This window comes from Phaenicophaeus curvirostris, chromosome 5 (assembly GCF_032191515.1).
Source record: "Phaenicophaeus curvirostris isolate KB17595 chromosome 5, BPBGC_Pcur_1.0, whole genome shotgun sequence".
Taxonomy (NCBI): domain Eukaryota; kingdom Metazoa; phylum Chordata; class Aves; order Cuculiformes; family Cuculidae; genus Phaenicophaeus; species Phaenicophaeus curvirostris.
In genome coordinates this window covers 19291739-19315914 of record NC_091396.1, presented here as the reverse complement: position 1 = coordinate 19315914, position 24176 = coordinate 19291739, and the positions used below count along the sequence as shown (strand labels likewise).

Genomic DNA, 24176 nt, shown 5'->3' with positions numbered 1-24176 from the left:
TTAAATTCCTCCAGGGATGATGGGTAACTCAAGCACATTCCCAGGAACCGTAGTCCTTTGCTTAATAACAGTTCATTTGAGGAACTTTTTTCTGATGTGTAGCCTAAATGTCCTCTGGTAAAGCTTGAGGCCATTCTGTCTCATCCTGTCACCTGTCACTAGGGAGAAGAGACCAGCATCCACCTCACAAGGACAACCACTCAGATAGTTGTAGACAGTGATAAGGTACGCCTTCAGCATGGTTTTCTCTCTGCTAAACAACCCCAGTTCCCTCAGGTGGTCCTCGTACAACTTGTTCTCCAGCCCCCTCACCAGCTTCATTCCACTTCCCTGGACATGCCACATAACTTCTGTATCTTCCCTGCACTTAGGGCCCCAAAATTCAACACGGACATTGAGGTGCAGACCCACCAGTGCTGAGTACAGGGGCACAATCGCCATAGGGGACAAAGACAGTGCCTGAAGGGGGCCTTCACACAAGCAGGCACTCTCTGCCTGTCCCTGGAGAAGGAGCCACTGCCGGTCTGAGTGTCTGCCTCCAAGAAACAGGGAGGGCTTACTCTCTGCCTCCTCCCAACAGGCAGACCAGGCTCCATGGGAGAGGAATGAGCTCCAGGCAATACCAGAGTCAGACCATGCCAAGTACTGATGACAACAGAATTTGGAATGTGGGTACAAAAAGAAAGTAGCAAACTAATATCTCTGTGTTGTTAGAGTACTGGAAAGTAAAAAGGAATGAAGGTAGGAAATACAGAAGAGAAAATGAATGGAATATAGAAACATGAGGGATGGGTGTAGCAGTGGAAAGGGCAGGAGGAGTCTTACCAGGCCGCGAGGAGCTCAGCCATGTCGAGGACAGAGTTGAGGACGGGGAAGGAGAAAGTGATTGCAGCGGGGTGGTTTTGGCTGTGGAGTGAGTGGACAATTCGGGTGCAGGTGACTCTTTTGGAGCAGGTGTTGATGGGGTCTTGGGCCTTATGGTCGTCTGTGTAGGTTTGTGGGTGGTGGTTGGGATTGAGGTGGAGGAGACAATGGATGTGGCAGTAGAGGTCAGGTGGGTGGTGAGGGAGGTGCTGGGAGCTGGTGGAGAGCTTGTGCTTGGGGACGTCCTTGTCAGTGGGACTTCTGTGCTGCTCGTGGTACTGGCCTCTCTGGAGACAGAGGTCTTGGAGGTGCTGGTGGTGGATGTGGCAGCGGTGGTCTTCTGTGTGGTCTCAGGCGTCACAGTGTGTGGCGTGGTTTCCTTTTTGTGAGGGAAGGCTGGTTGGAAGAAAGCAGAAGTCCATTAAGTATGTGGTTAAGTGTGGCAAGGCAAAGGTGGTGGGGGAAGCCCCGGGATGGCGACATGGGCAAGTAAGGAAGAGCTGGGCTGCACTGATTGTTGCTGGGCAGAGGGGGAGTCATGGACCACTTGCTGCTGCCCATTGGTTCTCGTCTGTTATCTGCCTGTACCATGAGGGGAACAAGGACACTGTCTAAAGGAGGCCTTCACACAAGCAGGCACTCTCTGCCTCTCTCTGGAGAAGGAGCCACTGCTGGTTTGAGTGTCTCCCTCCAAGAAACAGGGAGAGCTTAGCGTCTGTCTCCTCCTGACAGGCAGACCAGACTCCATGGGAGAGGTGTGAGCCCCTGGCCCATACCAGAATCTTGCTATGCCGACGTGCTGATAAGAAAGGAATTTGGAATATGGGTACAAAGGTAGAGCAACAAACTAATGTCTGTGTGTTGTTAGTGTATCAGAAAGAAAAAAAGAGAGGAAGGAAGGTGGGCAGGCAGGATTGAAGGATGGAAGGAACAAAGGAAAGAAGGCAGGAAGGAAGAAAAGAAGGAAAGAAAAATGGAAAAAAGTGAATAAAGAGGCTTGAGGGACTAATAGAGCAGTGGAAAGCGCAGGAGGAGTCTTACCAGGCCGCGAGGAGCTCAGCCATGTCGAGGACAGAGTTGAGGACGGGGAAGGAGAAAGTGATGGCAGTGGGGTGGTTTTGGCTGTGGAGTGAGTGGAGAACTCAGGTGCAGGTGACTCTTTTGGAGCAGGTGTTGATGGGGAAGAGGTCTTGGGCATTGTGGTTGTCTGTGTAGGTTTGTGGGTGGTGGTTGGGATTGAGGTGGAGGAAGCAGTGGACATGGCAGTAGAGGTCAGGTGGGTGGTGAGGGAGGTGCTGGGAGCTGGTGGAGAGCTTGTGCTTGGAGACGTCCTCGTCAGTGGGATTTCCATGCTGCTAGTGGTGCTGGCCATTCTGGAGACAGAGGTCTTGGAGGTGCTGGTGGTGGATGTGGCAGCGGTGGTCTTCTGCGTGGTCTCAGGTGGCACAGTGTGTGGCGTGGTTTCCTTTTTGTGAGGGAAGGCTGGTGGGAGGAAAGCACAGATCCATTAAGGATAAGGGCAAGAATATGAAGACAAAGGAGGTGGGCAGAAGCCCTGGGCTGAGGCATGTGCAAGAAGGCAGCGCTGGGTTGTGCTGAATCTCGCTGGGCAGAGATAGAGGTATGGTATCTTCCAGCTGCCCTCTAGTTCTTTTCTGTTTCTTTACCTAGTAAGAATCATAGAATCCATAGACTGGCAAAGATGATTGGAATCATTGGGCCCAACCTGACCTGCCTACTGCCATATATTATCCCTAAGCACTTTACCCATCTTTTAAATTCCTGCAGGGATGATGGGTGACTCAAGCATATTCCCGGGAACCGTAGTCCTTTGCTTAATAACAGTTCATTTGAGGAACTTTTTTCTGATGTGTAGCCTAAATGTCCTCTGGTAAAGCTTGAGGCCATTCTGTCTCATCCTGTCACCTGTCACTAGGGAGAAGAGACCAGCATCCACCTCACAAGGACAACCACTCAGATAGTTGTAGACAGTGATAAGGTACGCCTTCAGCATGGTTTTCTCTCTGCTAAACAACCCCAGTTCCCTCAGGTGGTCCTCGTACAACTTGTTCTCCAGCCCCCTCACCAGCTTCATTCCACTTCCCTGGACATGCCACATAACTTCTGTATCTTCCCTGCACTTAGGGCCCCAAAATTCAACACGGACATTGAGGTGCAGACCCACCAGTGCTGAGTACAGGGGCACAATCGCCATAGGGGACAAAGACAGTGCCTGAAGGGGGCCTTCACACAAGCAGGCACTCTCTGCCTGTCCCTGGAGAAGGAGCCACTGCCGGTCTGAGTGTCTGCCTCCAAGAAACAGGGAGGGCTTACTCTCTGCCTCCTCCCAACAGGCAGACCAGGCTCCATGGGAGAGGAATGAGCTCCAGGCAATACCAGAGTCAGACCATGCCAAGTACTGATGACAACAGAATTTGGAATGTGGGTACAAAAGGAAAGTAGCAAACTAATGTCTCTGTGTTGTTAGAGTACTGGCAAGTAAAAAGGAATGAAGGTAGGAAATACAGAAGAGAAAATGAATGGAATATAGAAACATGAGGGATGGGTGTAGCAGTGGAAAGGGCAGGAGGAGTCTTACCAGGCCGCGAGGAGCTCAGCCATGTCGAGGACAGAGTTGAGGACGGGGAAGGAGAAAGTGATTGCAGCGGGGTGGTTTTGGCTGTGGAGTGAGTGGAGAACTCAGGTGCAGGTGACTCTTTTGGAGCAGGTGTTGATGGGGAAGAGGTCTTGGGCATTGTGGTTGTCTGTGTAGGTTTGTAGGTAGTGGTTGGGACTGAGGTGGAGGAGACAATGGATGTGGCAGTGGAGGTCAGGTGGGTGGTGAGGGAGGTGCTGGGAGCTGGTGGAGAGCTTGTGCTTGGGGACGTCCTTGTCAGCGGGACTTCTGTGCTGCTCGTGGTACTGGCCTCTCTGGAGACAGAGGTCTTGGAGGTGCTGGTGGTGGATGTGGCAGCAGTGGTCTTCTGCGTGGTCTCAGGCATCACAGTGTGTGGCGTGGTTTCCTTTTTGTGAGGGAAGGCTGGTTGGAGGAAAGCACAGGTCAATTTATGATGAGGACAGGAGTCAGAAGACAAAGGAGGTAGGCAGAAGCTCTGGGCTTGGGGGATGTGCAGAAAAGGTAAAGCTGGGCTGCACTGCGTGTTGCTGAGCAGAGAGAAAGGCATGGACCACTTGCTGCTGCCCTTTGGTTCTCATCTGGTTTTGCCCTTAAAATGGGTTTAGCAAGGATAGTGCCTGAAGGGGGCCTTCACACAAGCAGGCAGCCTCTGCCCCTCCCTGGAAAAGGAGCCACTGGTGGTCTGAGCGTCTGCCTCCAAGGAGCAGGGAGGGCTTACTATCTGCCTCCTCCCAAGAAGCAGACCAGACTCTATGGGAGCTGAGTGAGCTCCAGGCAATACCAGAGTCAGACCATGCCAAGTGCTGATGACAATAGAATCTGGAAAGCGGTTACAAAGGGCAAGTAGCAAACTAATATCTGTGCATTGTTAGCCTACTGGAAAGAAGGCAGGCGGGAAGGCAGGAAGGAAGGAAGAAAGCAAGGAAGGTAGGAAGGAAGGGGGGAAAAAAGAAAGGAAGAAAGAAAAAGGGAAGAAAGAAAAAAGGAAGAAAGAAAAAAGGAAGAAAGAAAGAAAAAAAGAGAAAATGAAGGGAGTATAGAAACAAGAGGGATGGGTGTAGCAGTGGAAAGGGCAGGAGGAGTCTTACCAGGCCGCGAGGAGCTCAGCCATGTCGAGGACAGAGTTGAGGACGGGGAAGGAGAAAGTGGCGGCATCGGGGTGGTTTTGGCTGTGGAGTGAGTGGACAATTCGGGTGCAGGTGACTCTTTTGGAGCAGGTGTTGATGGGGAAGTGGTCTTGGGCCTTATGGTTGTCTGCGTAGGTTTGTGGGTGGTCGTTGGGATTGAGGTGGAGGAGACAATGGATGTGGCAGTAGAGGTCAGGTGGGTGGTGAGGGAGGTGCTGGGAGCTGGTGGAGAGCTTGTGCTTGGAGATGTCCCTGTCAGCGGGACTTCTGTGCTGTTCGTGGTACTGGCCTCTCTGGAGACAGAGGTCTTGGAGGTGCTGGTGGTGGATGTGGCAGCGGTGGTCTTCTGCGTGGTCTCAGGCATCACAGTGTGTGGCGTGGTTTCCTTTTTGTGAGGGAAGGCTGGTGAGAAGAAAGCACAGATCCATTAAGGATAAGGGCAAGAATACGAAGACAAAGGAGGTGGGCAGAAGATCTGGGCTTGGGGGATGTGCAGGAAAGGCAAAGCTGGGCTGCACTGACTGTTCCTGGGCAGAGAGAGAGGCGTGGTCCTCTTGTTGCTGGCCTTTGGTTCTCATCTGGTTTCTGCCCTTAAAATGGGTTTAACAAGGGCAGTGCCTGAAGGGGGCCTTCACACAAGCAGGCAGCCTCTGCTTCTCCCTGGAAAAGGAGCCACTGGTGGTCTGAGCGTCTGCCTCCAAGGAGCAGGGAGGGCTTACTATCTGCCTCCTCCCAACAGGCAGGTTCTCCCCGGTTCCCTCAGGTGGTCCTCGTACAACTTGTTCTCCAGCCCCCTCACCAGCTTCATTCCACTTCCCTGGACATGCCGCATAACTTCTGTATCTTCCCTGCACTGAGGGCCCCAAAATTCAACACGGACATTGAGGTGCAGACCCACCAGTGCTGAGTACAGGGGCACAATCGCCATAGGGGACAAAGACAGTGCCTGAAGGGGGCCTTCACACAAGCAGGCACTCTCTGCCTGTCCCTGGAGAAGGAGCCACTGCCGGTCTGAGTGTCTGCCTCCAAGAAACAGGGAGGGCTTACTCTCTGCCTCCTCCCAACAGGCAGACCAGACTCCATGGGAGAGGAACGAGCTCCAGGCAATACCAGAGTCAGACCATGCCAAGTACTGATGACAACAGAATTTGGAATGTGGGTACAAAAGGAAAGTAGCAAACTAATGTCTCTGTGTTGTTAGAGTACTGGCAAGTAAAAAGGAATGAAGGTAGGAAATACAGAAGAGAAAATGAATGGAATATAGAAACATGAGGGATGGGTGTAGCAGTGGAAAGGGCAGGAGGAGTCTTACCAGGCCGCGAGGAGCTCAGCCATGTCGAGGACAGAGTTGAGGACGGGGAAGGAGAAAGTGGCGGCAGCGGGGTGGTTTTGGCTGTGGAGTGAGTGGAGAACTCAGGTGCAGGTGACTCTTTTGGAGCAGGTGTTGATGGGGAAGAGGTCTTGGGCATTGTGGTTGTCTGTGTAGGTTTGTAGGTAGTGGTTGGGACTGAGGTGGAGGAGACAATGGGTGTGGCAGTAGAGGTCAGGTGGGTGGTGAGGGAGGTGCTGGGAGCTGGTGGAGAGCTTGTGCTTGGGGACGTCCTTGTCAGCGGGACTTCTGTGCTGCTCATGGTACTGGCCTCTCTGGAGACAGAGGTCTTGGAGGTGCTGGTGGTGGATGTGGCAGTGGTGGTCTTCTGCGTGGTCTCAGGCATCACAGTGTGTGGCGTGGTTTCCTTTTTGTGAGGGAAGGCTGGTTGGAGGAAAGCACAGGTCAATTAATGATGAGGGCAAGAATATGAAGACAAAGGAGGTAGGCAGAAGCTCTGGGCTTGGGGGATGTGCAGAAAAGGCAAAGCTGGGCTGCACTGCGTGTTGCTGAGCAGAGAGAAAGGCATGGACCACTTGCTGCTGCCCTTTGGTTCTCATCTGGTTTTGCCCTTAAAATGGGTTTAGCAAGGATAGTGCCTGAAGGGGGCCTTCACACAAGCAGGCAGCCTCTGCCCCTCCCTGGAAAAGGAGCCACTGGTGGTCTGAGCGTCTGCCTCCAAGGAGCAGGGAGGGCTTACTATCTGCCTCCTCCCAAGAAGCAGACCAGACTCTATGGGAGCTGAGTGAGCTCCAGGCAATACCAGAGTCAGGCCATGCCAAGTGCTGATGACAGTGGAATCTGGAAAGCGGTTACAAAGGGCAAGTAGCAAACTAATATCTGTGCATTGTTAGCCTACTGGAAAGAAGGCAGGCGGGAAGGCAGGCAGGAAGGAAGAAAGCTAGGAAGGAAGGGGGGAAAAAAAGAAAGGAAGAAAGAAAAAGGGAAGAAAGAAAAAAGGAAGAAAGAAAGAAAAAAAGAGAAAATGAAGGGAGTATAGAAACAAGAGGGATGGGTGTAGCAGTGGAAAGGGCAGGAGGAGTCTTACCAGGCCGCGAGGAGCTCAGCCATGTCGAGGACAGAGTTGAGGATGGGGAAGGAGAAAGTGGCGGTAGCGGGGTGGTTTTGGCTGTGGAGTGAGTGGACAATTCGGGTGCAGGTGACTCTTTTGGAGCAGGTGTTGATGGGGAAGTGGTCTTGGGCCTTATGGTTGTCTGCGTAGGTTTGTGGGTGGTGGTTGGGATTGAGGTGGAGGAGACAATGGGTGTGGCAGTAGAGGTCAGGTGGGTGGTGAGGGAGGTGCTGGGAGCTGGTGGAGAGCTTGTGCTTGGAGATGTCCCTGTCAGCGGGACTTCTGTGCTGCTCATGGTACTGGCCTCTCTGGAGACAGAGGTCTTGGAGGTGCTGGTGGTGGATGTGGCAGCGGTGGTCTTCTGCGTGGTCTCAGGCATCACAGTGTGTGGCGTGGTTTCCTTTTTGTGAGGGAAGGCTGGTGAGAAGAAAGCACAGATCCATTAAGGACAAGGGCAAGAATACGAAGACAAAGGAGGTAGGCAGAAGATCTGGGCTTGGGGGATGTGCAGGAAAGGCAAAGCTGGGCTGCACTGAGTGTTCCTGGGCAGAGAGAGAGGCATGGTCCTCTTGTTGCTGGCCTTTGCTTCTCATCTGGTTTCTGCCCTTAAAATGGGTTTAACAAGGGCAGTGCCTGAAGGGGGCCTTCACACAAGCAGGCAGCCTCTGCTTCTCCCTGGAAAAGGAGCCACTGGTGGTCTGAGCGTCTGCCTCCAAGGAGCAGGGAGGGCTTACTATCTGCCTCCTCCCAACAGGCAGGTTCTCCCCGGTTCCCTCAGGTGGTCCTCGTACAACTTGTTCTCCAGCCCCCTCACCAGCTTCATTCCACTTCCCTGGACATGCCGCATAACTTCTGTATCTTCCCTGCACTGAGGGCCCCAAAATTCAACACGGACATTGAGGTGCAGACCCACCAGTGCTGAATACAGGGGCACAATCGCCATAGGGGACAAAGACAGTGCCTGAAGGGGGCCTTCACACAAGCAGGCACTCTCTGCCTGTCCCTGGAGAAGGAGCCACTGCCGGTCTGAGTGTCTGCCTCCAAGAAACAGGGAGGGCTTACTCTCTGCCTCCTCCCAACAGGCAGACCAGACTCCATGGGAGAGGAACGAGCTCCAGGCAATACCAGAGTCAGACCATGCCAAGTACTGATGACAACAGAATTTGGAATGTGGGTACAAAAGGAAAGTAGCAAACTAATGTCTCTGTGTTGTTAGAGTACTGGAAAGTAAAAAGGAATGAAGGTAGGAAATACAGAAGAGAAAATGAATGGAATATAGAAACATGAGGGATGGGTGTAGCAGTGGAAAGGGCAGGAGGAGTCTTACCAGGCCGCGAGGAGCTCAGCCATGTCGAGGACAGAGTTGAGGACGGGGAAGGAGAAAGTGGCGGCAGCGGGGTGGTTTTGGCTGTGGAGTGAGTGGAGAACTCAGGTGCAGGTGACTCTTTTGGAGCAGGTGTTGATGGGGAAGAGGTCTTGGGCATTGTGGTTGTCTGTGTAGGTTTGTGGGTGGTGGTTGGGATTGAGGTGGAGGAAGCAGTGGACATGGCAGTAGAGGTCAGGTGGGTGGTGAGGGAGGTGCTGGGAGCTGGTGGAGAGCTTGTGCTTGGAGACGTCCTCGTCAGTGGGATTTCCATGCTGCTAGTGGTGCTGGCCTCTCTGGAGACAGAGGTCTTGGAGGTGCTGATGGTGGATGTGGCAGTGGTGCTCTTCTGCGTGGTCTCAGGTGGCACAGTGTGTTTCATAGTTGCCTTTTTGTGAGGGGAGGCTGTGGGAGGAAATCACAGGTCAATTAATGATGAGGTTAAGAGTGGCAAGGCAAAGGAGGTGGGCAGAAGCCCTGGGTGGGGGGCATGTTCAAGAAAGGCAGCGCTGGTCTGCACTGCATCCCACTGGGGACGTGGAAGCTGTGGAACTGTCTCTGCTGCTCTCTGGTTCCCACATGGTTTCTCCCCGCAAAAGATGGGATAAGGACAGCACCCAAATGCTGCCTTCACACAAGGAAGCATCCTCTCTCTCTGTGTGGAAGAGGAGTTGTTACGGGTCTGTATTTCTGCGTCCAAGTAATACAGTGGGCTTACTGGTTGCCTCCTCCAAATAGGCAGACGTCAACTTCATGCGAGAGGCATGAGCCTCTGGCCCATACCGGAGTCAGGCCATGCCAAGGTGCTGATGACTAAGGAAGTGGGAAAGTAGGTACAAAGGCAACTGGCAAACTAATGCTGATGCAGTGTTAGCAGATCAGAAAGAAAAAAGAGAGGAAGGTAAGAAGGAAAGATGGAAGCGTGAGAGGTGGGAAGAGGAGGCAGAGCAGTGGAAAGGCAGGAGGGAGTCTTACCAGGGTGTGAGGAGCTCAGCCATGTTGAGGACAGAGTTGAGGACGGGGAAGGAGCAAGTGAAGGCAGTGGGCTGGTTTTTGCTGTGGATAGAGTCGAGAACTTGGGTGCAGGTGACTCTTTTGGAGCAGACGTTGACAGGGAAGAAGGCTTGGGCCTTAGGGTGGTCAGTGTTGGCTTGGGGCTGGTGTTTTGGACTGAGGTGGAGGAGAGAGTGTAAGTGGTGGTGGAGGTCTGCTGGGTTGTGAAGGTGCTTCTGGGGACAGGTGGGAAGCTGGGACTTGGAGTCATCTTTCTCAGTGGGACTTTTGTGCTGCTAATCGTGCTGGCTTCTCTGGAGACAGAGGTCATGGAGGTGCTAGTGGCAGCAGTGGTCTGTGCGGTCTCAGGTGGCGCATTGCGTGGCGTGGTTGACTTTTTGTGAGTGGAGCCTGGTTGGAGGAAAGCACTAGTTAATTGCAGTTGACGGTATATGCAGAGAAGTTCGGTTATGTGGGTAGGTCTGGTTTAAAAGCTTTGTAGTAGGGAAAGGGGAAGGAAGGTAGTATCAGGTCCCACTTATTATGTTCATTTTAAACAGTTGTGAGTCAGGATTTTAACCCCAATATGGCCCATCCCTTCCTGCTCTTTCTCAGAATTGCAGGCTGCTAATGGATTTTTACGATGTTCTATATCAATATGTCTCCATTTTCTCTGTCCTGGAGGTATTAAGAGAGGAAGAGGTATCTCTATGTTCGCATGCAATTCCACTGGTTGACAGGTAGTCTACCATTTGCCCACTGCAGACTGTGCTGGAAAAGATTCATGGGAGAGCTGAAGCGACAGGCGTAGGCCATGGGTGACTTAGCTCTCTCCTGACCAGAGCACTCACCTGTTACTACTTTACTAGTTGGAGTCTTAGCTCTGGTTGGCTCCCTTGCTACAAAGAAAGGGACGAGAGAAAAGAATGATTGAGTCTTGGGAAGGATTCTAGGCAAAGCATCTTGTGGTATCTCCTCAAAGGAGGTCCTATTCAATACCAAGACAACACAGGCATTTTGAGCCCAGTGAGTCTAAATTGGAGAACTTTAGCCTGAAGTTAATGATACACATTCTTGCCCTCCCTCCTGTAGTGACATTTTCTCACCCAGGGTCAGCACTGGCTGAGGAGGTGGCACTTGCTGACCCACACTTATAATGGGTATACCAAGGCCTGGAAATTCATTGGATGGAGAGAATGCTTTGTGTTCTGTCTCTCATCCAGAACTGTCCTTACATGTAAACTGGACATGAGTTTCCAGTTTCACTGCCTTCTGTTCCCCTTACTGTATATTTCCAGGACACCACTGTAATGGGAGGGAGCATGTGTTAGCTTGTCCTTGATTGCTCATTGTAGGATAGGAACTTGTGAATGTCTGTACCTTGAAAAAGGCCTGTGCCCCAGAGCCAAATCGATGAAGCAGCAAAGGAGGAGGATGCAGTTAGGGTCATGTGCAGGCCAATCCCAGAACCTGCCTGGGTCCCAGGAGTTCCATGGCAAGGGCAGTGGGAATCGAGAACAAGTACCAGAACTGAAGCCTGTGCGGGATGTGCTGCTTAGGAGGGAATTGAAGGAACTGGAAGGAGCAGGCAGTGCAGCAGGAAGGGCAGGAAGAAGCCTTACCAGGATGTGGTGGTCTCAATTGTGTTGAGGACACAGTCGAAGAAGGGGCAGAAGAAGATGAGGCTGAGGTGGCAGGTAAAGAGCTGGGGGTTGGAGACGTCCTTGTCAGGTGTCCCATTAAGGGTGAGCGCATGAGGGGAAGGCAAAGGAGTTTGGTAGAAGCCCCAGGGTGGGGTCATGTGCAAGGAAGGCAGTGCTGGGCTACACCGATTCTTGCTGGGCAAGAGGGAGGTGTGGGCTGTATGGGTCTTCTGTGGGTAACAACTGCAGAGAGAAAAGCACTGGTTGATTGAGGGTTGCAAGGCAAGAGGGGAAAGCAGAGGAGGTGGGTAATTACAATGCAGAATCTCCAGGGTATATGTGTGGAAATAAGAAAGGAAGGGCCAGACCCCACTGAGTCTTACTGGGCAAGACAGAGAAATGGGCCAATGGCTCCCACCCAAAAAATATGGGGCAAGAACTCGGCCTGAAGGGTGCCCTCTGACAGTTCAGCAGCCTGTGCCTCTTCCTGTTGCTCCTGAGGGTAAAAAGAGCCTCTCTGGGTGTGCATGTCTCCCCTCCAAGGCTTTCCAGACTGGGCAAGAACATCCTCTGGGAAAGCTGGTGTAAATGAAGTGTATCTTAGGCCAAGGGTATCTCTCAGTTCCCTTTTACTCACCTACTGGGACTTCGTGGTGCAGAGTGGTTGCCTGGGTTTCCTCACTCTCTATAAAGTAAGGAAGAATGGAGATAAGTAAAGTCTGGAAGCTAGTAAGATTCCTAATTAAAGTGGATTGGAATACTTCCTCAGAGGAAGCTGTAATTGCTGACAAAATAAGACACAGATTTCTGCACCCAACAGTACTTTGTGGGAGATGCACAGATTGAGAGAGAGTGTATACCTGCCCTCCCACTACAGTAGACTTCCTCCTGTACCCTGTCCCAGCCTGTGGTGCCAATTGCTAACCTAGCAATTCACGTTGTCATGCAGCCTCAGAGGAGATTGTCCTCATTGGCATATTTAGTTTGTGACATGCCAAAGCGTAATTTTCTTTTTTTATTAATCTTTTGGGGGAGAATTTGTTACAATGGCCAGAAACACATATTCCATCATCTGTGAATTTTCAAGAACTCACTTTGAAGTATAGAGAAACTTCACCTAAATTTGGAGGAAGTGTAGAGTATGGCCTTAAAGAGAAATGCTAGGTTTAAGATGATATTTGGATGTCAGATGCTTGCTCCTTTGGCAAGACATGTCCTTCCATTTTTATTACACTTCAGTTATCCCTGTAATTTTCTACCTATTTGCAATGTTAAGGCAACCAGTAAGAATCCTGGAATACATTGACTAGTGTTTTGTGTGTGATGACTTCCTCTGGTAGATATAAAAAATGGTATTTACCTACTGTTGTTAGTTCAGGATTGCTGAAAGTTGTGATCTCAGATGCGGTTTGAGTTGGTATTGAGGTGGTTGTCATTTCCTTTTTGATAGTGGTAATGAAGGGTGGTGTGGTGAACCTTTCTTTTTCCATCTTTTTTGGAGCAGCAGCTGATGAGCTTACAGGTGTTGGCTTAGTGGTCGTGGTTCTTTTTGTTGAGGTAGTTATGGAAGGGGTAGTGATGGTTGTAGCCGTGTTTGGTGTGGTAAAAATGGAGGTTGTATGTTCTTTTGGAGTAAAGGTAAATAATACAAAATGAGTAAACAATTCATTTAACAATTAAAAATAGAAGGTTTTGAACATCAGCTACAGATTCAGCTTTCTGTAATTTGTATTCCAAAGCTAAGTAACATCATACTATAGGACTTTTCTTGTCCCAGTGCACAAATCATCTTTCACAATGGAAGCCTTTGAGGTTGAGTTTTGACTCCTGTAGGACTTCTTTTTAACTCTGCTTTCCCTGGTAGGCTGGGTCCAGGGTGGCTTATTACTTGAAGTGCATGCTGATGGGAAGCCACATGTTGTTATGAGTCTCTATAAGCCATAGAATCAGAAAGTAATTTATGCTGGAAGAATCATCCCCCTGACAGCAGGGCTCTAGAATCCTAGACAAAGCTGCTTCCTTGATACCGTGTGATTAAGCTTCGGAGCACGCTTATGTTATTCTGAGTTAATAGATTGAGTGCTCCTTAAATACGACTGCATAACTGAACCAATTGCGGAAAAGAGGCTGAAGCTGAGCTAGTAAATCTAACCAGAGATGAGCTGACTCCCTGCTTACAGAACTTCTAATGTTCTTCTCAGATGAATCACATAGATGATTTTGGTTGTGTTGCAAACTAGTGTCTATATTCTTACCCTCTCCACGCACCTTCAATCCACACTTCTGAACATTTCTGGATTACAAACTCCTTTCTGGAAGTCTGCGTTGCCTACTTCATGACTTGGAGTCTTTATGCTTGGATATTGAGACAGCTTGCAATGCTATTAGAGCGATATCTTAATTATGTATTTTATACAGTAACATTAAAAACCTACCAGTTGTCGACTTCATTGTGACAAGATGTGGTGCTGATGAAGTTCTTGGAACTGTGATTTTTGATGTTATTGTTGGATTTGTAGTCTCAGTTAATAAAGTAGCTGCAGAAGAAGAAATACTAGGTACTGTTTCTAGGGTGCTTGTGGTAGAGCTTCTTGTTACTTTAGTCTGCACTGTTGTTACTAAGAGAAAAAAATCAAAATTAAAGGATAGGAAATAATTCTTAACAATCTATTTATAATATATCTATATAAATAAAAAAGTAAAAACATTGCCTTAATAGCTATTAGTAGTAACTACTATTAGAGACCATTACCTTACTTTTAGATGAAACAGTTCAGAAAAGTTATCCATCTATTCTTTAGCTATTTATATGGAGTGGATACATTAAATAGGAATTCTTGCAGAAGATTTATATATTTTTCTTCATCAGTTTAAAGTGAATTTGGCATGAATACTTGTGCTTAGCAGCAGAGATGGATTATTATTTTATTATTCAAACACCTGACACTGTAACACTTTTTCCAACAGCGAGGTTGATGGAATTTTAACAATTTTAAGATCACCATATGCAGATTGTTTTCCTGAAACATATTATAGGGATTTGGCATATACAATCACACATTCCCAAGAACTCCTTCAATTGTCAAACTGTTATACAACCAGTCATCACTAAGAATTATGATGAAATTTTTGTGAGATTTTGTACATTATAGAATGATAAAATGGTTTCAATTGGAAGAGACTTTAAAGGTCATCTAGTTCCAACTGCCCTGAAATGAACAGGGACATCTTCAAGTTGAGCAGGTTGCTCAGAGCCCCATCCAAATAAGAAATCCTTATTTACTGACAGATATATTTCATTACTGATGTCTGGAAGTGGCTAAGTATACTCAGGAAACACTGTTCTCTCTATAATTTATTTTTTTTAAGATGTCTAACAAATATTTCTGGGGAAATCTTTGTGATAATTGTGATTTTTCATCATTGCTTCTTATGCAAGTGAAACAGATGATGCTACTGTATCATGCAAAAATGGATATAACTTACCTTAAAAACAAATATCAAGACATGTATCAGTGAGTAAGTACTAGTTTGATCAACTGTGTAAACTAACCTGTTGAAGGTGAAGATGTTTCAGGTGTAGTAGTAGTAGTGATTTCACCTGTTGTGTAAAGGTAGAACAGGTTAAGTTTGTCAATGAAAGCATATTACAATATTCCAAATAAAGCAAATTTCATTGGATTCAAATAATTGGATTCGAAGAATTGTGTTAATTAGTGAGATATGTCTGAAAATGCTTGATATTACATATTTCAGGGGCAAACTTCACATAAAAGGGCTTAATAACAGGGAAATTGATACATCTAATAGAAATAATGAATACTTGCACGTTTTTCTACCTTTGTTATGTTTTTTTGCTTAAGAACATCTGACTTTTCAGGGATAACAGAATTACGTTTTTTATATGCGAACAAGATCACTAGCTGAGATCCTAGTTATACAGATTAGAATTCTGTAACATGAGAAAAAACTGTCCTTGAGGGTTTTTTTAGATCTGCATGAAAATCCAAGCTGTGCAGCTAAAGTCTATCTGAAACATTATTTAAGGAGATTGATTTTCATAGAAGTAAACCAAATGGTAATGAACTTTAAGTCAAAATAATTAAAAAAAAAACCCCATCCAACTCTAAAAAGAGATTCACTAGACAGAGTCTATTAGCTATGTCTTATTCTCCTGTATATGTTCTGGGTTTTTTTTTATGAAAGGTGTTATATATATCTGAGACCCACACCTCTGCTGGAGCAGCCCCTCATGTAGATCACAAAACCAATAAACTTCAGGAAGACCCCCATTTGAAAAAGTACTCACATTTACAAATGAACTTAACTTTTCCTGTTGCTAACTAAAATCAGTCAACTGCATCCAGCTTCTGTATTACAATATTCTCTACCCTAAATCCTTCTTTTAATTATTTCTTTTATTTCCTTTATTTATTAACTGAAGTTTTACATACCGTAAGTACAGCAATAGGGTTGTTTTGAATGAAAGCTATGTTTGGGTGAAGACTCATTAAAGAGACAGCAGGAAAAATAACTTATTTGAGAATACACAGATGTTTTATTGTTTTTTCCAGTTATTGTAGAGAAAAAGGATGAGGATATAGGTTGCTGCTTACCACATGGCGTGCATCTTCCCTTCTCATAGTCAAAGTATTCCTCATGAGAGCAATTGTAACAGCCTGAGTAAAAGTGAAGAGATGTTTCTGAGAATAGCTTTTAATTTATACTATTTATAATCTAACATTTCTATTTAAACAATTTTTGATTGTAACATTATCTCGTCGCGTAAACATTTCCAGTGTCATACTCAGAAGAAAGGTCTGCCTATTTCCTACTTTTTTTGCTTTCTCCAACAATGTTAATATACAAATATTAACTGCTGTCTCCACAAATTTTCTTAACTAAGTACAGTGTATTCTTTTGATCTGGTGCAAGTCAGAGAATTTCTCTACAAGACAGGCTGATCTCAATATAATGCTAGATATAGTACAGGTGCTGAATTGATTATGTCTTTAAAGCAGTGTAATGTAAAGATCAGCAAAATGGCTTCAAAGATAGAATCATTTAGAATACCCTTATTTGACTGTGGTATAATGATTTAAAAGCCAGCATTGAAAATAATTACTATGCTACCATTTCCTGTTTACACTAGTATGGATTATTACCTTCAATGTTGACATATTTGTAATTTTGATTCGGACAATTACAAGGCCTGTAATGCCAGGTGCAGTTGTCATTGTAGCCATAGGAATAAGCATCACCCTTTCCTGTTTGGCTATGAGAATTGTAATACTCACAATAGACAGCTAAAAAAGATAAAAGTGAGAGAGAAATCAGATTTTTTCAAATGAATGTTATGTCAGTTTCAAAGGACTAAAGGAGTACAAAATCAGCAGAACAGTTTGAGTAAAAAATCCTGTCACTGAAGGTAAATTGAAATTGATGCTTTGGACAAGTCTGTTTCTTTTTTGCAAGTTTATGGTGCAGCACTTCCGCAATTTTTAAAGCATAATATAGTGAAATGTTGAAAAGAAATCGTCAAAGATGACAACTATAACATTTGCTTATAACACACTCATCCTCTTCTGTCTCCAGTATATGATATTCTGGGACACTGTGATGTGTTTTTCCTGTTGCACAGTGTTCCAGCCAACACAGCTGTCTTTATTTCTTTGGCATCCACACAGAAGATGATTTCATCTTAGCTCAAATGAAACATATTTTTTCACAATTTCATGCTCCCTCTGCTGACAAGCTGCCAGTTTACTATCGAGTGGAAGCAGAAGAAACAGTCTGCCTTCAGTGACCACATTATTTTATCTTGTTACCACATGGTAAAAAAGAGATATAATGTTTTGGTTAATATAGCACAAATGAAAACTGCGTATTTCAAAACCCTGCTAGCTGAAGTACGTTATTTGCCCATAGAGAAAACGCAACTCAGGCGGTGGGTATTAAGCATACCTGTGTCAACATATCTATATACTCACAGTAACGACAATAATAGCTTAAATTTGTTTTAGGAGAGTTTAAAGAAACTTACGACAGAACTCAGGAGTCCTCCAGTCAATGCAGATACCTTTATCTAAGCATGCCATGGCATATACTGCGATGGCATCGCACATACATTCACAATCCCCTCCAATGTCACAACCACAAGAGTCTCGAACACAGGCCTCATAATAGGGCATACGATTTACCTGCATTGAAAATGAAGTAATGCATTTTCTGGGATTATTTCATGCCTACTTGTTAAGAAATTGTTTTAGTCTGGGCTAAACAATACATATTCCATTAAGTGAGAGTAACTAGTATTTCCTCTCAATACTTGTCAAAGCAATTTCAATCCCACTTCACGCAAATCTCTTTAGCAAGAATGTAGGTGTCTCCACATCAGCAAGAAACTGATGACATTTTGCTGGATATGTATTTCTAAATTCATATCAGTCTTGAACATATTATCTATGGTCAGCTAAAAAAAAACCCGAACCCCTCAAATTCATTCAGACACAAGTGTCTCTGTTTATCAGCTGTACACCTTCCATGGATATGCATGAGCACTGCAGCACTATCCACATTTCTTTCTTGTTTTCACCTCCTGAAAATAGAGATTTCCCTTCAGAAGGCCCGGTTCTGATGAACCTTGTGATATTTTTATTTTCACAAAGTGTGCAACTTGAAACAAATAGGAGGGTTGATGATATCTTGCTCTTGGGCTGATCTGCATCTTCTAAGTTATGCTGTTGATTTACTGATGAAAACAAGGGTGTTCAGGCTTTTCTTAAGTTTTGTTTTCTATCAATGGCTAAATGGTTTCCAAAGAGTAAACAGTGCATTGATCAGTAGCAGGCATCATCAACAGACTGACTAATTTCTGACACTTAAGTTTTAATCCTTTTTCTACTCTAATATTTTTAGCTAATCAGTTAATGCCATATCTAGCTTTTGTGCTTACAGAAGGGCTGGTGAAGGGCAAATAAGGCAGTATCAAGATTTACTTAAATGACATAAATTTTATGTATCTTTTATTAAAACTTAGCCACATATTTTAAATTATATTTTATTAAAATATTTTGGGGAAGAGAAAATAAAGTGTTGGTGTGTGAGCATTTGGGAAGTATACAGATTATGACTGTAAATAAAAAGAAGGCAAATTCGATTCTTACCTTATTGTGACAGGCAGAAAAGACTTGGCTGTTGATGATGGAACATGTCTTTTCTGCCCATGCTTTACGATAAGGGTTCTTGCTACAGGGGTCCACTACAAAGTATACATCTCCACAGAGAGGATTCTCTTTCCAAGAATTGACAAATTCCAATTCATTTGATGCCACGTACTTGCTTCGAGTTTCAAAATCGTCCTTCATATTGCCATTATAGTTCCCACATAAACCGCATATAGTCTCCTAGTTTAAATGGAAGAAGCAATGTCGGTTCCACAAGTTATAATTATTTGCCTTCCTTTTGGTTATCGACACTTTAGTAGCAAATGTGTTCTGCAAATACTCTCTCATACATTCTTAGCATCTTGTGCATGAGGTTCTGCTCACCAGTGAATGAATTTGTTTCTCTTCTAAACTGTAAACTCTCATTATTTACACCGTGCAGTTGTGTAAAGCACAAGCACTTATCCCAAAAACTCCCTGAATGCAGTAAGGTCTTAAAAGCTGGTCTCTAGTGAAAATCTCTGCTGCTATAGAGATAATGATGAAAATGGAATGCTTGTAGCATCTCTGAAAAATCTTTGCAGTCATAGAGTCAAGGTAACCATCATCAAATGTGCAGTTCAATCTGAATTACTGAGGAAGCTGTTCTGCAGTACCTGTGTTTCTCTGGAGATCTTGATGAAAAAGTTCATGTGCTTATTCCAGATAAGGGTCATATTGTATTTTCCTGGGATAATGATATCAAACATCAGGTGAAGGGCATTCTTTTTCACTTTGTATTGTACTCCAGGATTTTTCCCAGAAAGAGTGAAAGTTTCATCTCGCAGTATGAATGTTAAATTCTGGAAGAAAATTTATCTGCATGTTATAACTTTACAAGTTTCATTATTTTCCTTACCCTGAGTCACGTTGTTGAACATGAGAGACACTATGCCATTACAGACTGTCTTGTCATTCCCACTTACTTTTGAAAAGTCATGGCAGTTGGGTGATGTCCCCTGAGACTGGAAAAAGGTAAACATTGCACCCATTTTTAAAAGGGTAGAAAGGAGGACCCTGGGAACTACCAACCTGGCAGCCTCACCTTTGCCCCTGGGAAGATCATAGAGCAGATCCTACTAGAAACCATGTTAAGGCATGCAGAACAGGGAGGTGATTTGAGACAGCCAACATGGCTTCATCAGGGCAAGTCTCGCCTGGCCAGCCTAGTGACCTTCTATGATGGACTGACTGGATCAGTGGACATGTGAAGAGCTATGGATGCCATCTCCCTACAATTGTGCAAAACCTTGGACACTGTCCCCCACACCATCTTTCTCTCTAAATTGAAGAGCTATGGGTTTGATTAATGGACTGTTGGCTGGATAACTCTGCTCGAGTTGAAAGTGTCCCTGGTCATTGCAGGGCAATTGGATTAGATGACCTCTAAAGGTCTCCTTTCCTACTCAAACTATATCATATTATTGTATTGTATTGTACTGTATTGTATTGTATTGTATTGTATTGTATTGTGCTCTGCTCTTCTCTGCTCTACAGCCTTTTTTATCCCCTTGGAATAACTTTTATACATATGCATACCTTCACTGAAAACAAAAATATCTGTCATTGTTCCATACTCATTGTTAGACTCTTGTGCTAGGACTTGTGCTAGGACTCTTACTACATTTGGTGGAAATGATATCGTCATCTACATGCAGCCAGCAGAGTAGAGGAAATGTTTTCATGTCTTCCTAAGAATAATCAAAAAGTTACAGAGAAAATATCTCTCTCTCTCTAGCTCTTACTATCTCCCACTCTCATGCTACCCTTACAGCTTTCCTCCTATCATACCACATTCTTTCAATGTCTAGATAATCAACAGAGAGGTTTGTCTAGAGCATGCATTTATGAAACTAAGCAAACAAATGTTTTCACCACAGTACCGACCAGCTGAAACTGTCAGAATTTAGTCAGCAATGTGAGAAATTTGTACTGTTTGTAGTGACTATTTCTTGCGACGAAATCTCATTTGTCTGTATCCTTCTCTCTGTCTGATAATGAAGGACTCTAAGATGATCTGATGCTACTGGGCATTACTGTCCCATAGAACTGAGAGCAGTAAAATTTACCCAATTTTGAATGCTGTCACACTGCAGTGGAATTGTGGATAACTGCTCAATGGCATAGTTTCATGGATATCTCTCAGGTAAGCTCTGTATATATCCCAAATTGCAGATATTTCCAGGACTTAGAGAAACTTGTAGAAGTTTGCTCATTGTCAATCATAAGAATTCCTCAATTTTATACTATTGTTTTCCTGAGGCTGAGGGGGAAGGGAATCATTATCTTTTGACCAAGCAATTTACAGCTGACTCAGTAAAGTACAGAATTCTCATGGAATCATAGAATCACCGGATTTGAAAAGACCTCTTGGATCATTGAGTCCAACCATTCCTACCTGCCCCTAAACTATGTTCCTAAGCATCTCATCTACCTGTCTTTTTAATACCTCCAGGGATGGTGACTCAACCACCACCCTGGGCAGCTTGTTTCAGTGCCCAATGACGCTTTCTGTGAAAAATTTCTTTCTGATATCTAGTCTGAATTTAATGGCTTCTGTGTAGGCAAGAAGTTTTTGAACTGAAACAATGTCATGTGAGTTGATAAAAAGCTGATGGCAATACCTACTAAAACCAAAGCTCTAAGTTTAGCACATAGTTTCACTTAGAAGACATCACTTCAAAGCCAGCTAAACCTTGCAAAAGGGAAAGAAACTGAGGCTTAAAATAACTCTTCAGCTGGATAATGGCAGAATTAAGATCTTACCCCAAGGTAAATACTGATGGATCTGGAGCATGTAACACCTGATTTCCCACAGATGACATTCTCAGTAACAATTTTGAAAGAGGAAACATGTCTATTTACACTGCAGCCATCCTAAAAAAAATAAAAACAAAACACAAAACCCCAATAGATTCTGTGTTTGGAGTCTTCCAACTTAAAATATGAAAGCATAATAAAGTAAAGAAAGCTTAAACACAATATGACTCTCATTCTGCCTGTTTTTGGAGGTGATGACTTCTGATTTGCTAGTCAAACTGACCTCACTTCCCTAAAAGATATAGTTGGCTGGTACAGAATACATACATATCAATGACTACTTTAACATGTTATTAAATCTAAAATTGGTTGTAATTGCATGAAAAAAATATGCTTTTGAGAAGTCTTTTCATCTTAAGTATTGAAATAAAATATAAACCCATATTAAGTGTTTATAAAGATACAAAGTTCTTTGTTGTTATAGATGCATCTCAGTATATTTTAAATGGCCATTTCTTAAGATATTTAAGATTCTTAAGATGCTGCCAAAATAAGCAGTAAGAGGCAGATTACCATAGCTAATATGTATTCACAGTTGCCATCAAACACAAAACGCTGTCCATCAAAAGTGGTGATGTGGCCTTCTCCATACAGACTACATGTTGATGAACACTTTGATTTCTGAACACATTTCCATTTGCCTTTTGTGCAAGTGCTGGGAGTAAGAAGAGAAAGCATAATTAGATTTCACCTTAATCTGCTTCTTTGTCAAAACATGCACTTTCATAGATAAGACATTCATTTAATAGACCTGTGTACACAGTGACCAAGTTACAATTAATACAGGAACCATAACTGAAAGTTATGGACTACCTAAAAAATTAGTTCATGATAAAGAAGACATCTTAAGTAATTTTTGCTTTCTTTTTTTTTCCCATGAAAGGAAGTCTATAAAACTCATTTATTATTGCTCTTAACAGGAATGGATGTTGCTGTTCTGTGTAGTTTTGGTGATGATGTTTTTTTTCTAATGCTAAGTTAGTAACTGGAAAAAGAATAAAGTACTTTGAGAATGCTGGTAAAGAGGTGGAAACAATCTTTTGGAGGGTTGTTTTTACTTACAGAAAAGAAGGAAGATTGTGCCTCATCTTTATATAGAGGAGCTGTTAATCTTTGACCTTATGTAGTTTACAGGTCCTACTGGATGCTCTTATTCCTGGATATGCATATGGCAGAAATTATCCCTGAAGGACAGTATCATGATTGATACATATGTATTGTAAAATGTTAAGCTTCTCTTTATCACCTCTGTGCTTTGTCACTATATTTTCTTTCATTCAGTTGTTGCCATTTCCTACTCTCCTGTCACCTAAATGGTTTTATTATGTAATCGTACAGTTCAGAGGTTCTGCAATGAAAGACTGATTCTTACCAGATTTCACATTCAGTTTGAATCTGTTCACCTTTTCCATATGCAAGGCCACCATATTCACATGGACACTCCTCAGCTGGAACACACTTGCCATCAAGATTTTCATAGAGCCCATCAGCACAGACACAGCCTGATTCACATTTAGAAGGTATCTGATAAAGATCAACAGATTGTAAAATGAAGAGAGATATGAGATACATTTTAACTTGTATACGAATGGTGTCTAGTCAACCTGTGCTAAATTTTAGTTTTGATTTGATTTTAGTTTTATGATTTTCCTCGTAGTAATCTACTAGTCAATGAACTAGTTTCACTGGAGTAGGAGATATTAAACATAATGGAAGACTGAAAAAATTATCTTTCATTGCTACCAATCTTTCAGACAGAGTACAACAGAAGTTTATTTAAATCAAGGAAGCTGATTACAATTCTTCCAATTAGTCTATTTCCCTAATAGAAAAGCATAAGAAAATCCATCCTGTGACAACAGGATGCTGCTAAAGCAGCAGATAGTTGTGAAAGAACAGAACAGGAAACATCAACCACATATTCTATCAGTTTCCAGTGACAGGCTGCTTATGGAGTACCTGAGCCAGAGGTCATAGCCATGCAGTTAAGACTCCTTAATGGATTTTCATTCTGTTCATTTAATAGATTTTAATTCATTATTCGTGTGATTTAATCACTTGTTGAATATATTTAAGGTTTTTGCTTCCATGGTTTTTATCATGTTAGAAGAAATATTTCCTTTCTCTAGAAGGAATGGTCAGGTTCTAAGTAACAACTAGAACATTCTTCCTCTTTCAAGAAGTTAAACATTCTAGAGCTGTGAAACTCACACATTCAATTCCAGTAGCCAGCATCTGACAGGTGGGGGCACAAGCAGCTCCGTATTTGTTTTCTAAACTATCAGAACATGATATGTATTTCTTAGGAGATTTGCAGCTTTCTAGGAAAAAAAAAAGTAAATATTAGAGAGATTATGAAGTAGCAGTTTTACAACACAGGATAAAATGGTATGTTTCTAACTGTATCAGACCCATACCTGCAGGATTTTGAGGTTTGCCTGTGCAGCTTAGCCTCCCATTAACACAGTAGCTAGGGAAAAAAAAAAAAAGGACTTTCAATACAATTCTCTGCTAAGAAAGAATTTATTTTTTTTTTTACAAAATGGTTTCATATTTCTTGCTATTGGAAATGTTTAATTTATGTTACTAGCTCCTCTCTATCCTTCAAAATGGAATGTAAGTCAACTTACCTCTCTTTGCTTTTTGTAGTATAGAGTGAAATCAGCTTTGAAAGCCAGTAGTAGGCCATTCACTACTATGGTAGCCTATCAGGTTTGGTAGCCTATTGAGGTTTGTGTGTAGCTGTCTAGATGCTGTTGGCAAAATCTTTTACAAGGAATAATCATATCTTACCTATTTTCTTCTATTTTTTTCCTTAACATTTCCAAGCCTAAGGTAAGTCAAATGCTTTGTGTTTGTTTAAGAATCTTAGGAAAGGGCAAAAAGTATGTCTTAAAAAATAAATCTTAACTATTAAAAGTAAATGATGCTGTACTGGTTTTGGCTACAAGAGAGTTAATTTTTTTCAGCTGTTGCTGGAGAATGTGAAAGCCTTCTGTCCTTCTCATGCTGCCCCACCAGTGAGCTGGGGGTGAACAAGGAGCTGGGAGGGGGTACAGCCAGAACAACTGACCTATACTGA

At 44.0% G+C, this 24176-nt stretch overlaps 1 protein-coding gene across 1 annotated transcript in view; it reads right to left on the bottom strand.

Moving 5' to 3' along the window:
• Positions 1–24176, bottom strand: part of LOC138720783 (mucin-6) — a 71186-nt gene that overhangs the window by 6481 nt on the left and 40529 nt on the right. Inside the window, exons 17-38 of the mRNA XM_069857123.1 lie at positions 23512–23564; positions 23306–23415; positions 22467–22618; positions 21608–21749; positions 21041–21151; positions 18892–19077; positions 18236–18475; positions 17113–17269; positions 16235–16375; positions 15686–15748; positions 13505–13678; positions 12430–12693; positions 11707–11754; positions 10278–10325; positions 9409–9837; positions 8398–8838; positions 7047–7487; positions 5942–6382; positions 4591–5031; positions 3464–3904; positions 1906–2346; positions 826–1260 (exon numbers count right to left, since the gene is read on the bottom strand). Of these exons, the coding sequence (XP_069713224.1) occupies positions 826–1260; positions 1906–2346; positions 3464–3904; positions 4591–5031; positions 5942–6382; positions 7047–7487; positions 8398–8838; positions 9409–9837; positions 10278–10325; positions 11707–11754; positions 12430–12693; positions 13505–13678; positions 15686–15748; positions 16235–16375; positions 17113–17269; positions 18236–18475; positions 18892–19077; positions 21041–21151; positions 21608–21749; positions 22467–22618; positions 23306–23415; positions 23512–23564 (5399 nt within the window). The remainder of the gene's footprint in view (positions 1–825; positions 1261–1905; positions 2347–3463; positions 3905–4590; positions 5032–5941; positions 6383–7046; positions 7488–8397; positions 8839–9408; positions 9838–10277; positions 10326–11706; positions 11755–12429; positions 12694–13504; positions 13679–15685; positions 15749–16234; positions 16376–17112; positions 17270–18235; positions 18476–18891; positions 19078–21040; positions 21152–21607; positions 21750–22466; positions 22619–23305; positions 23416–23511; positions 23565–24176) is intronic.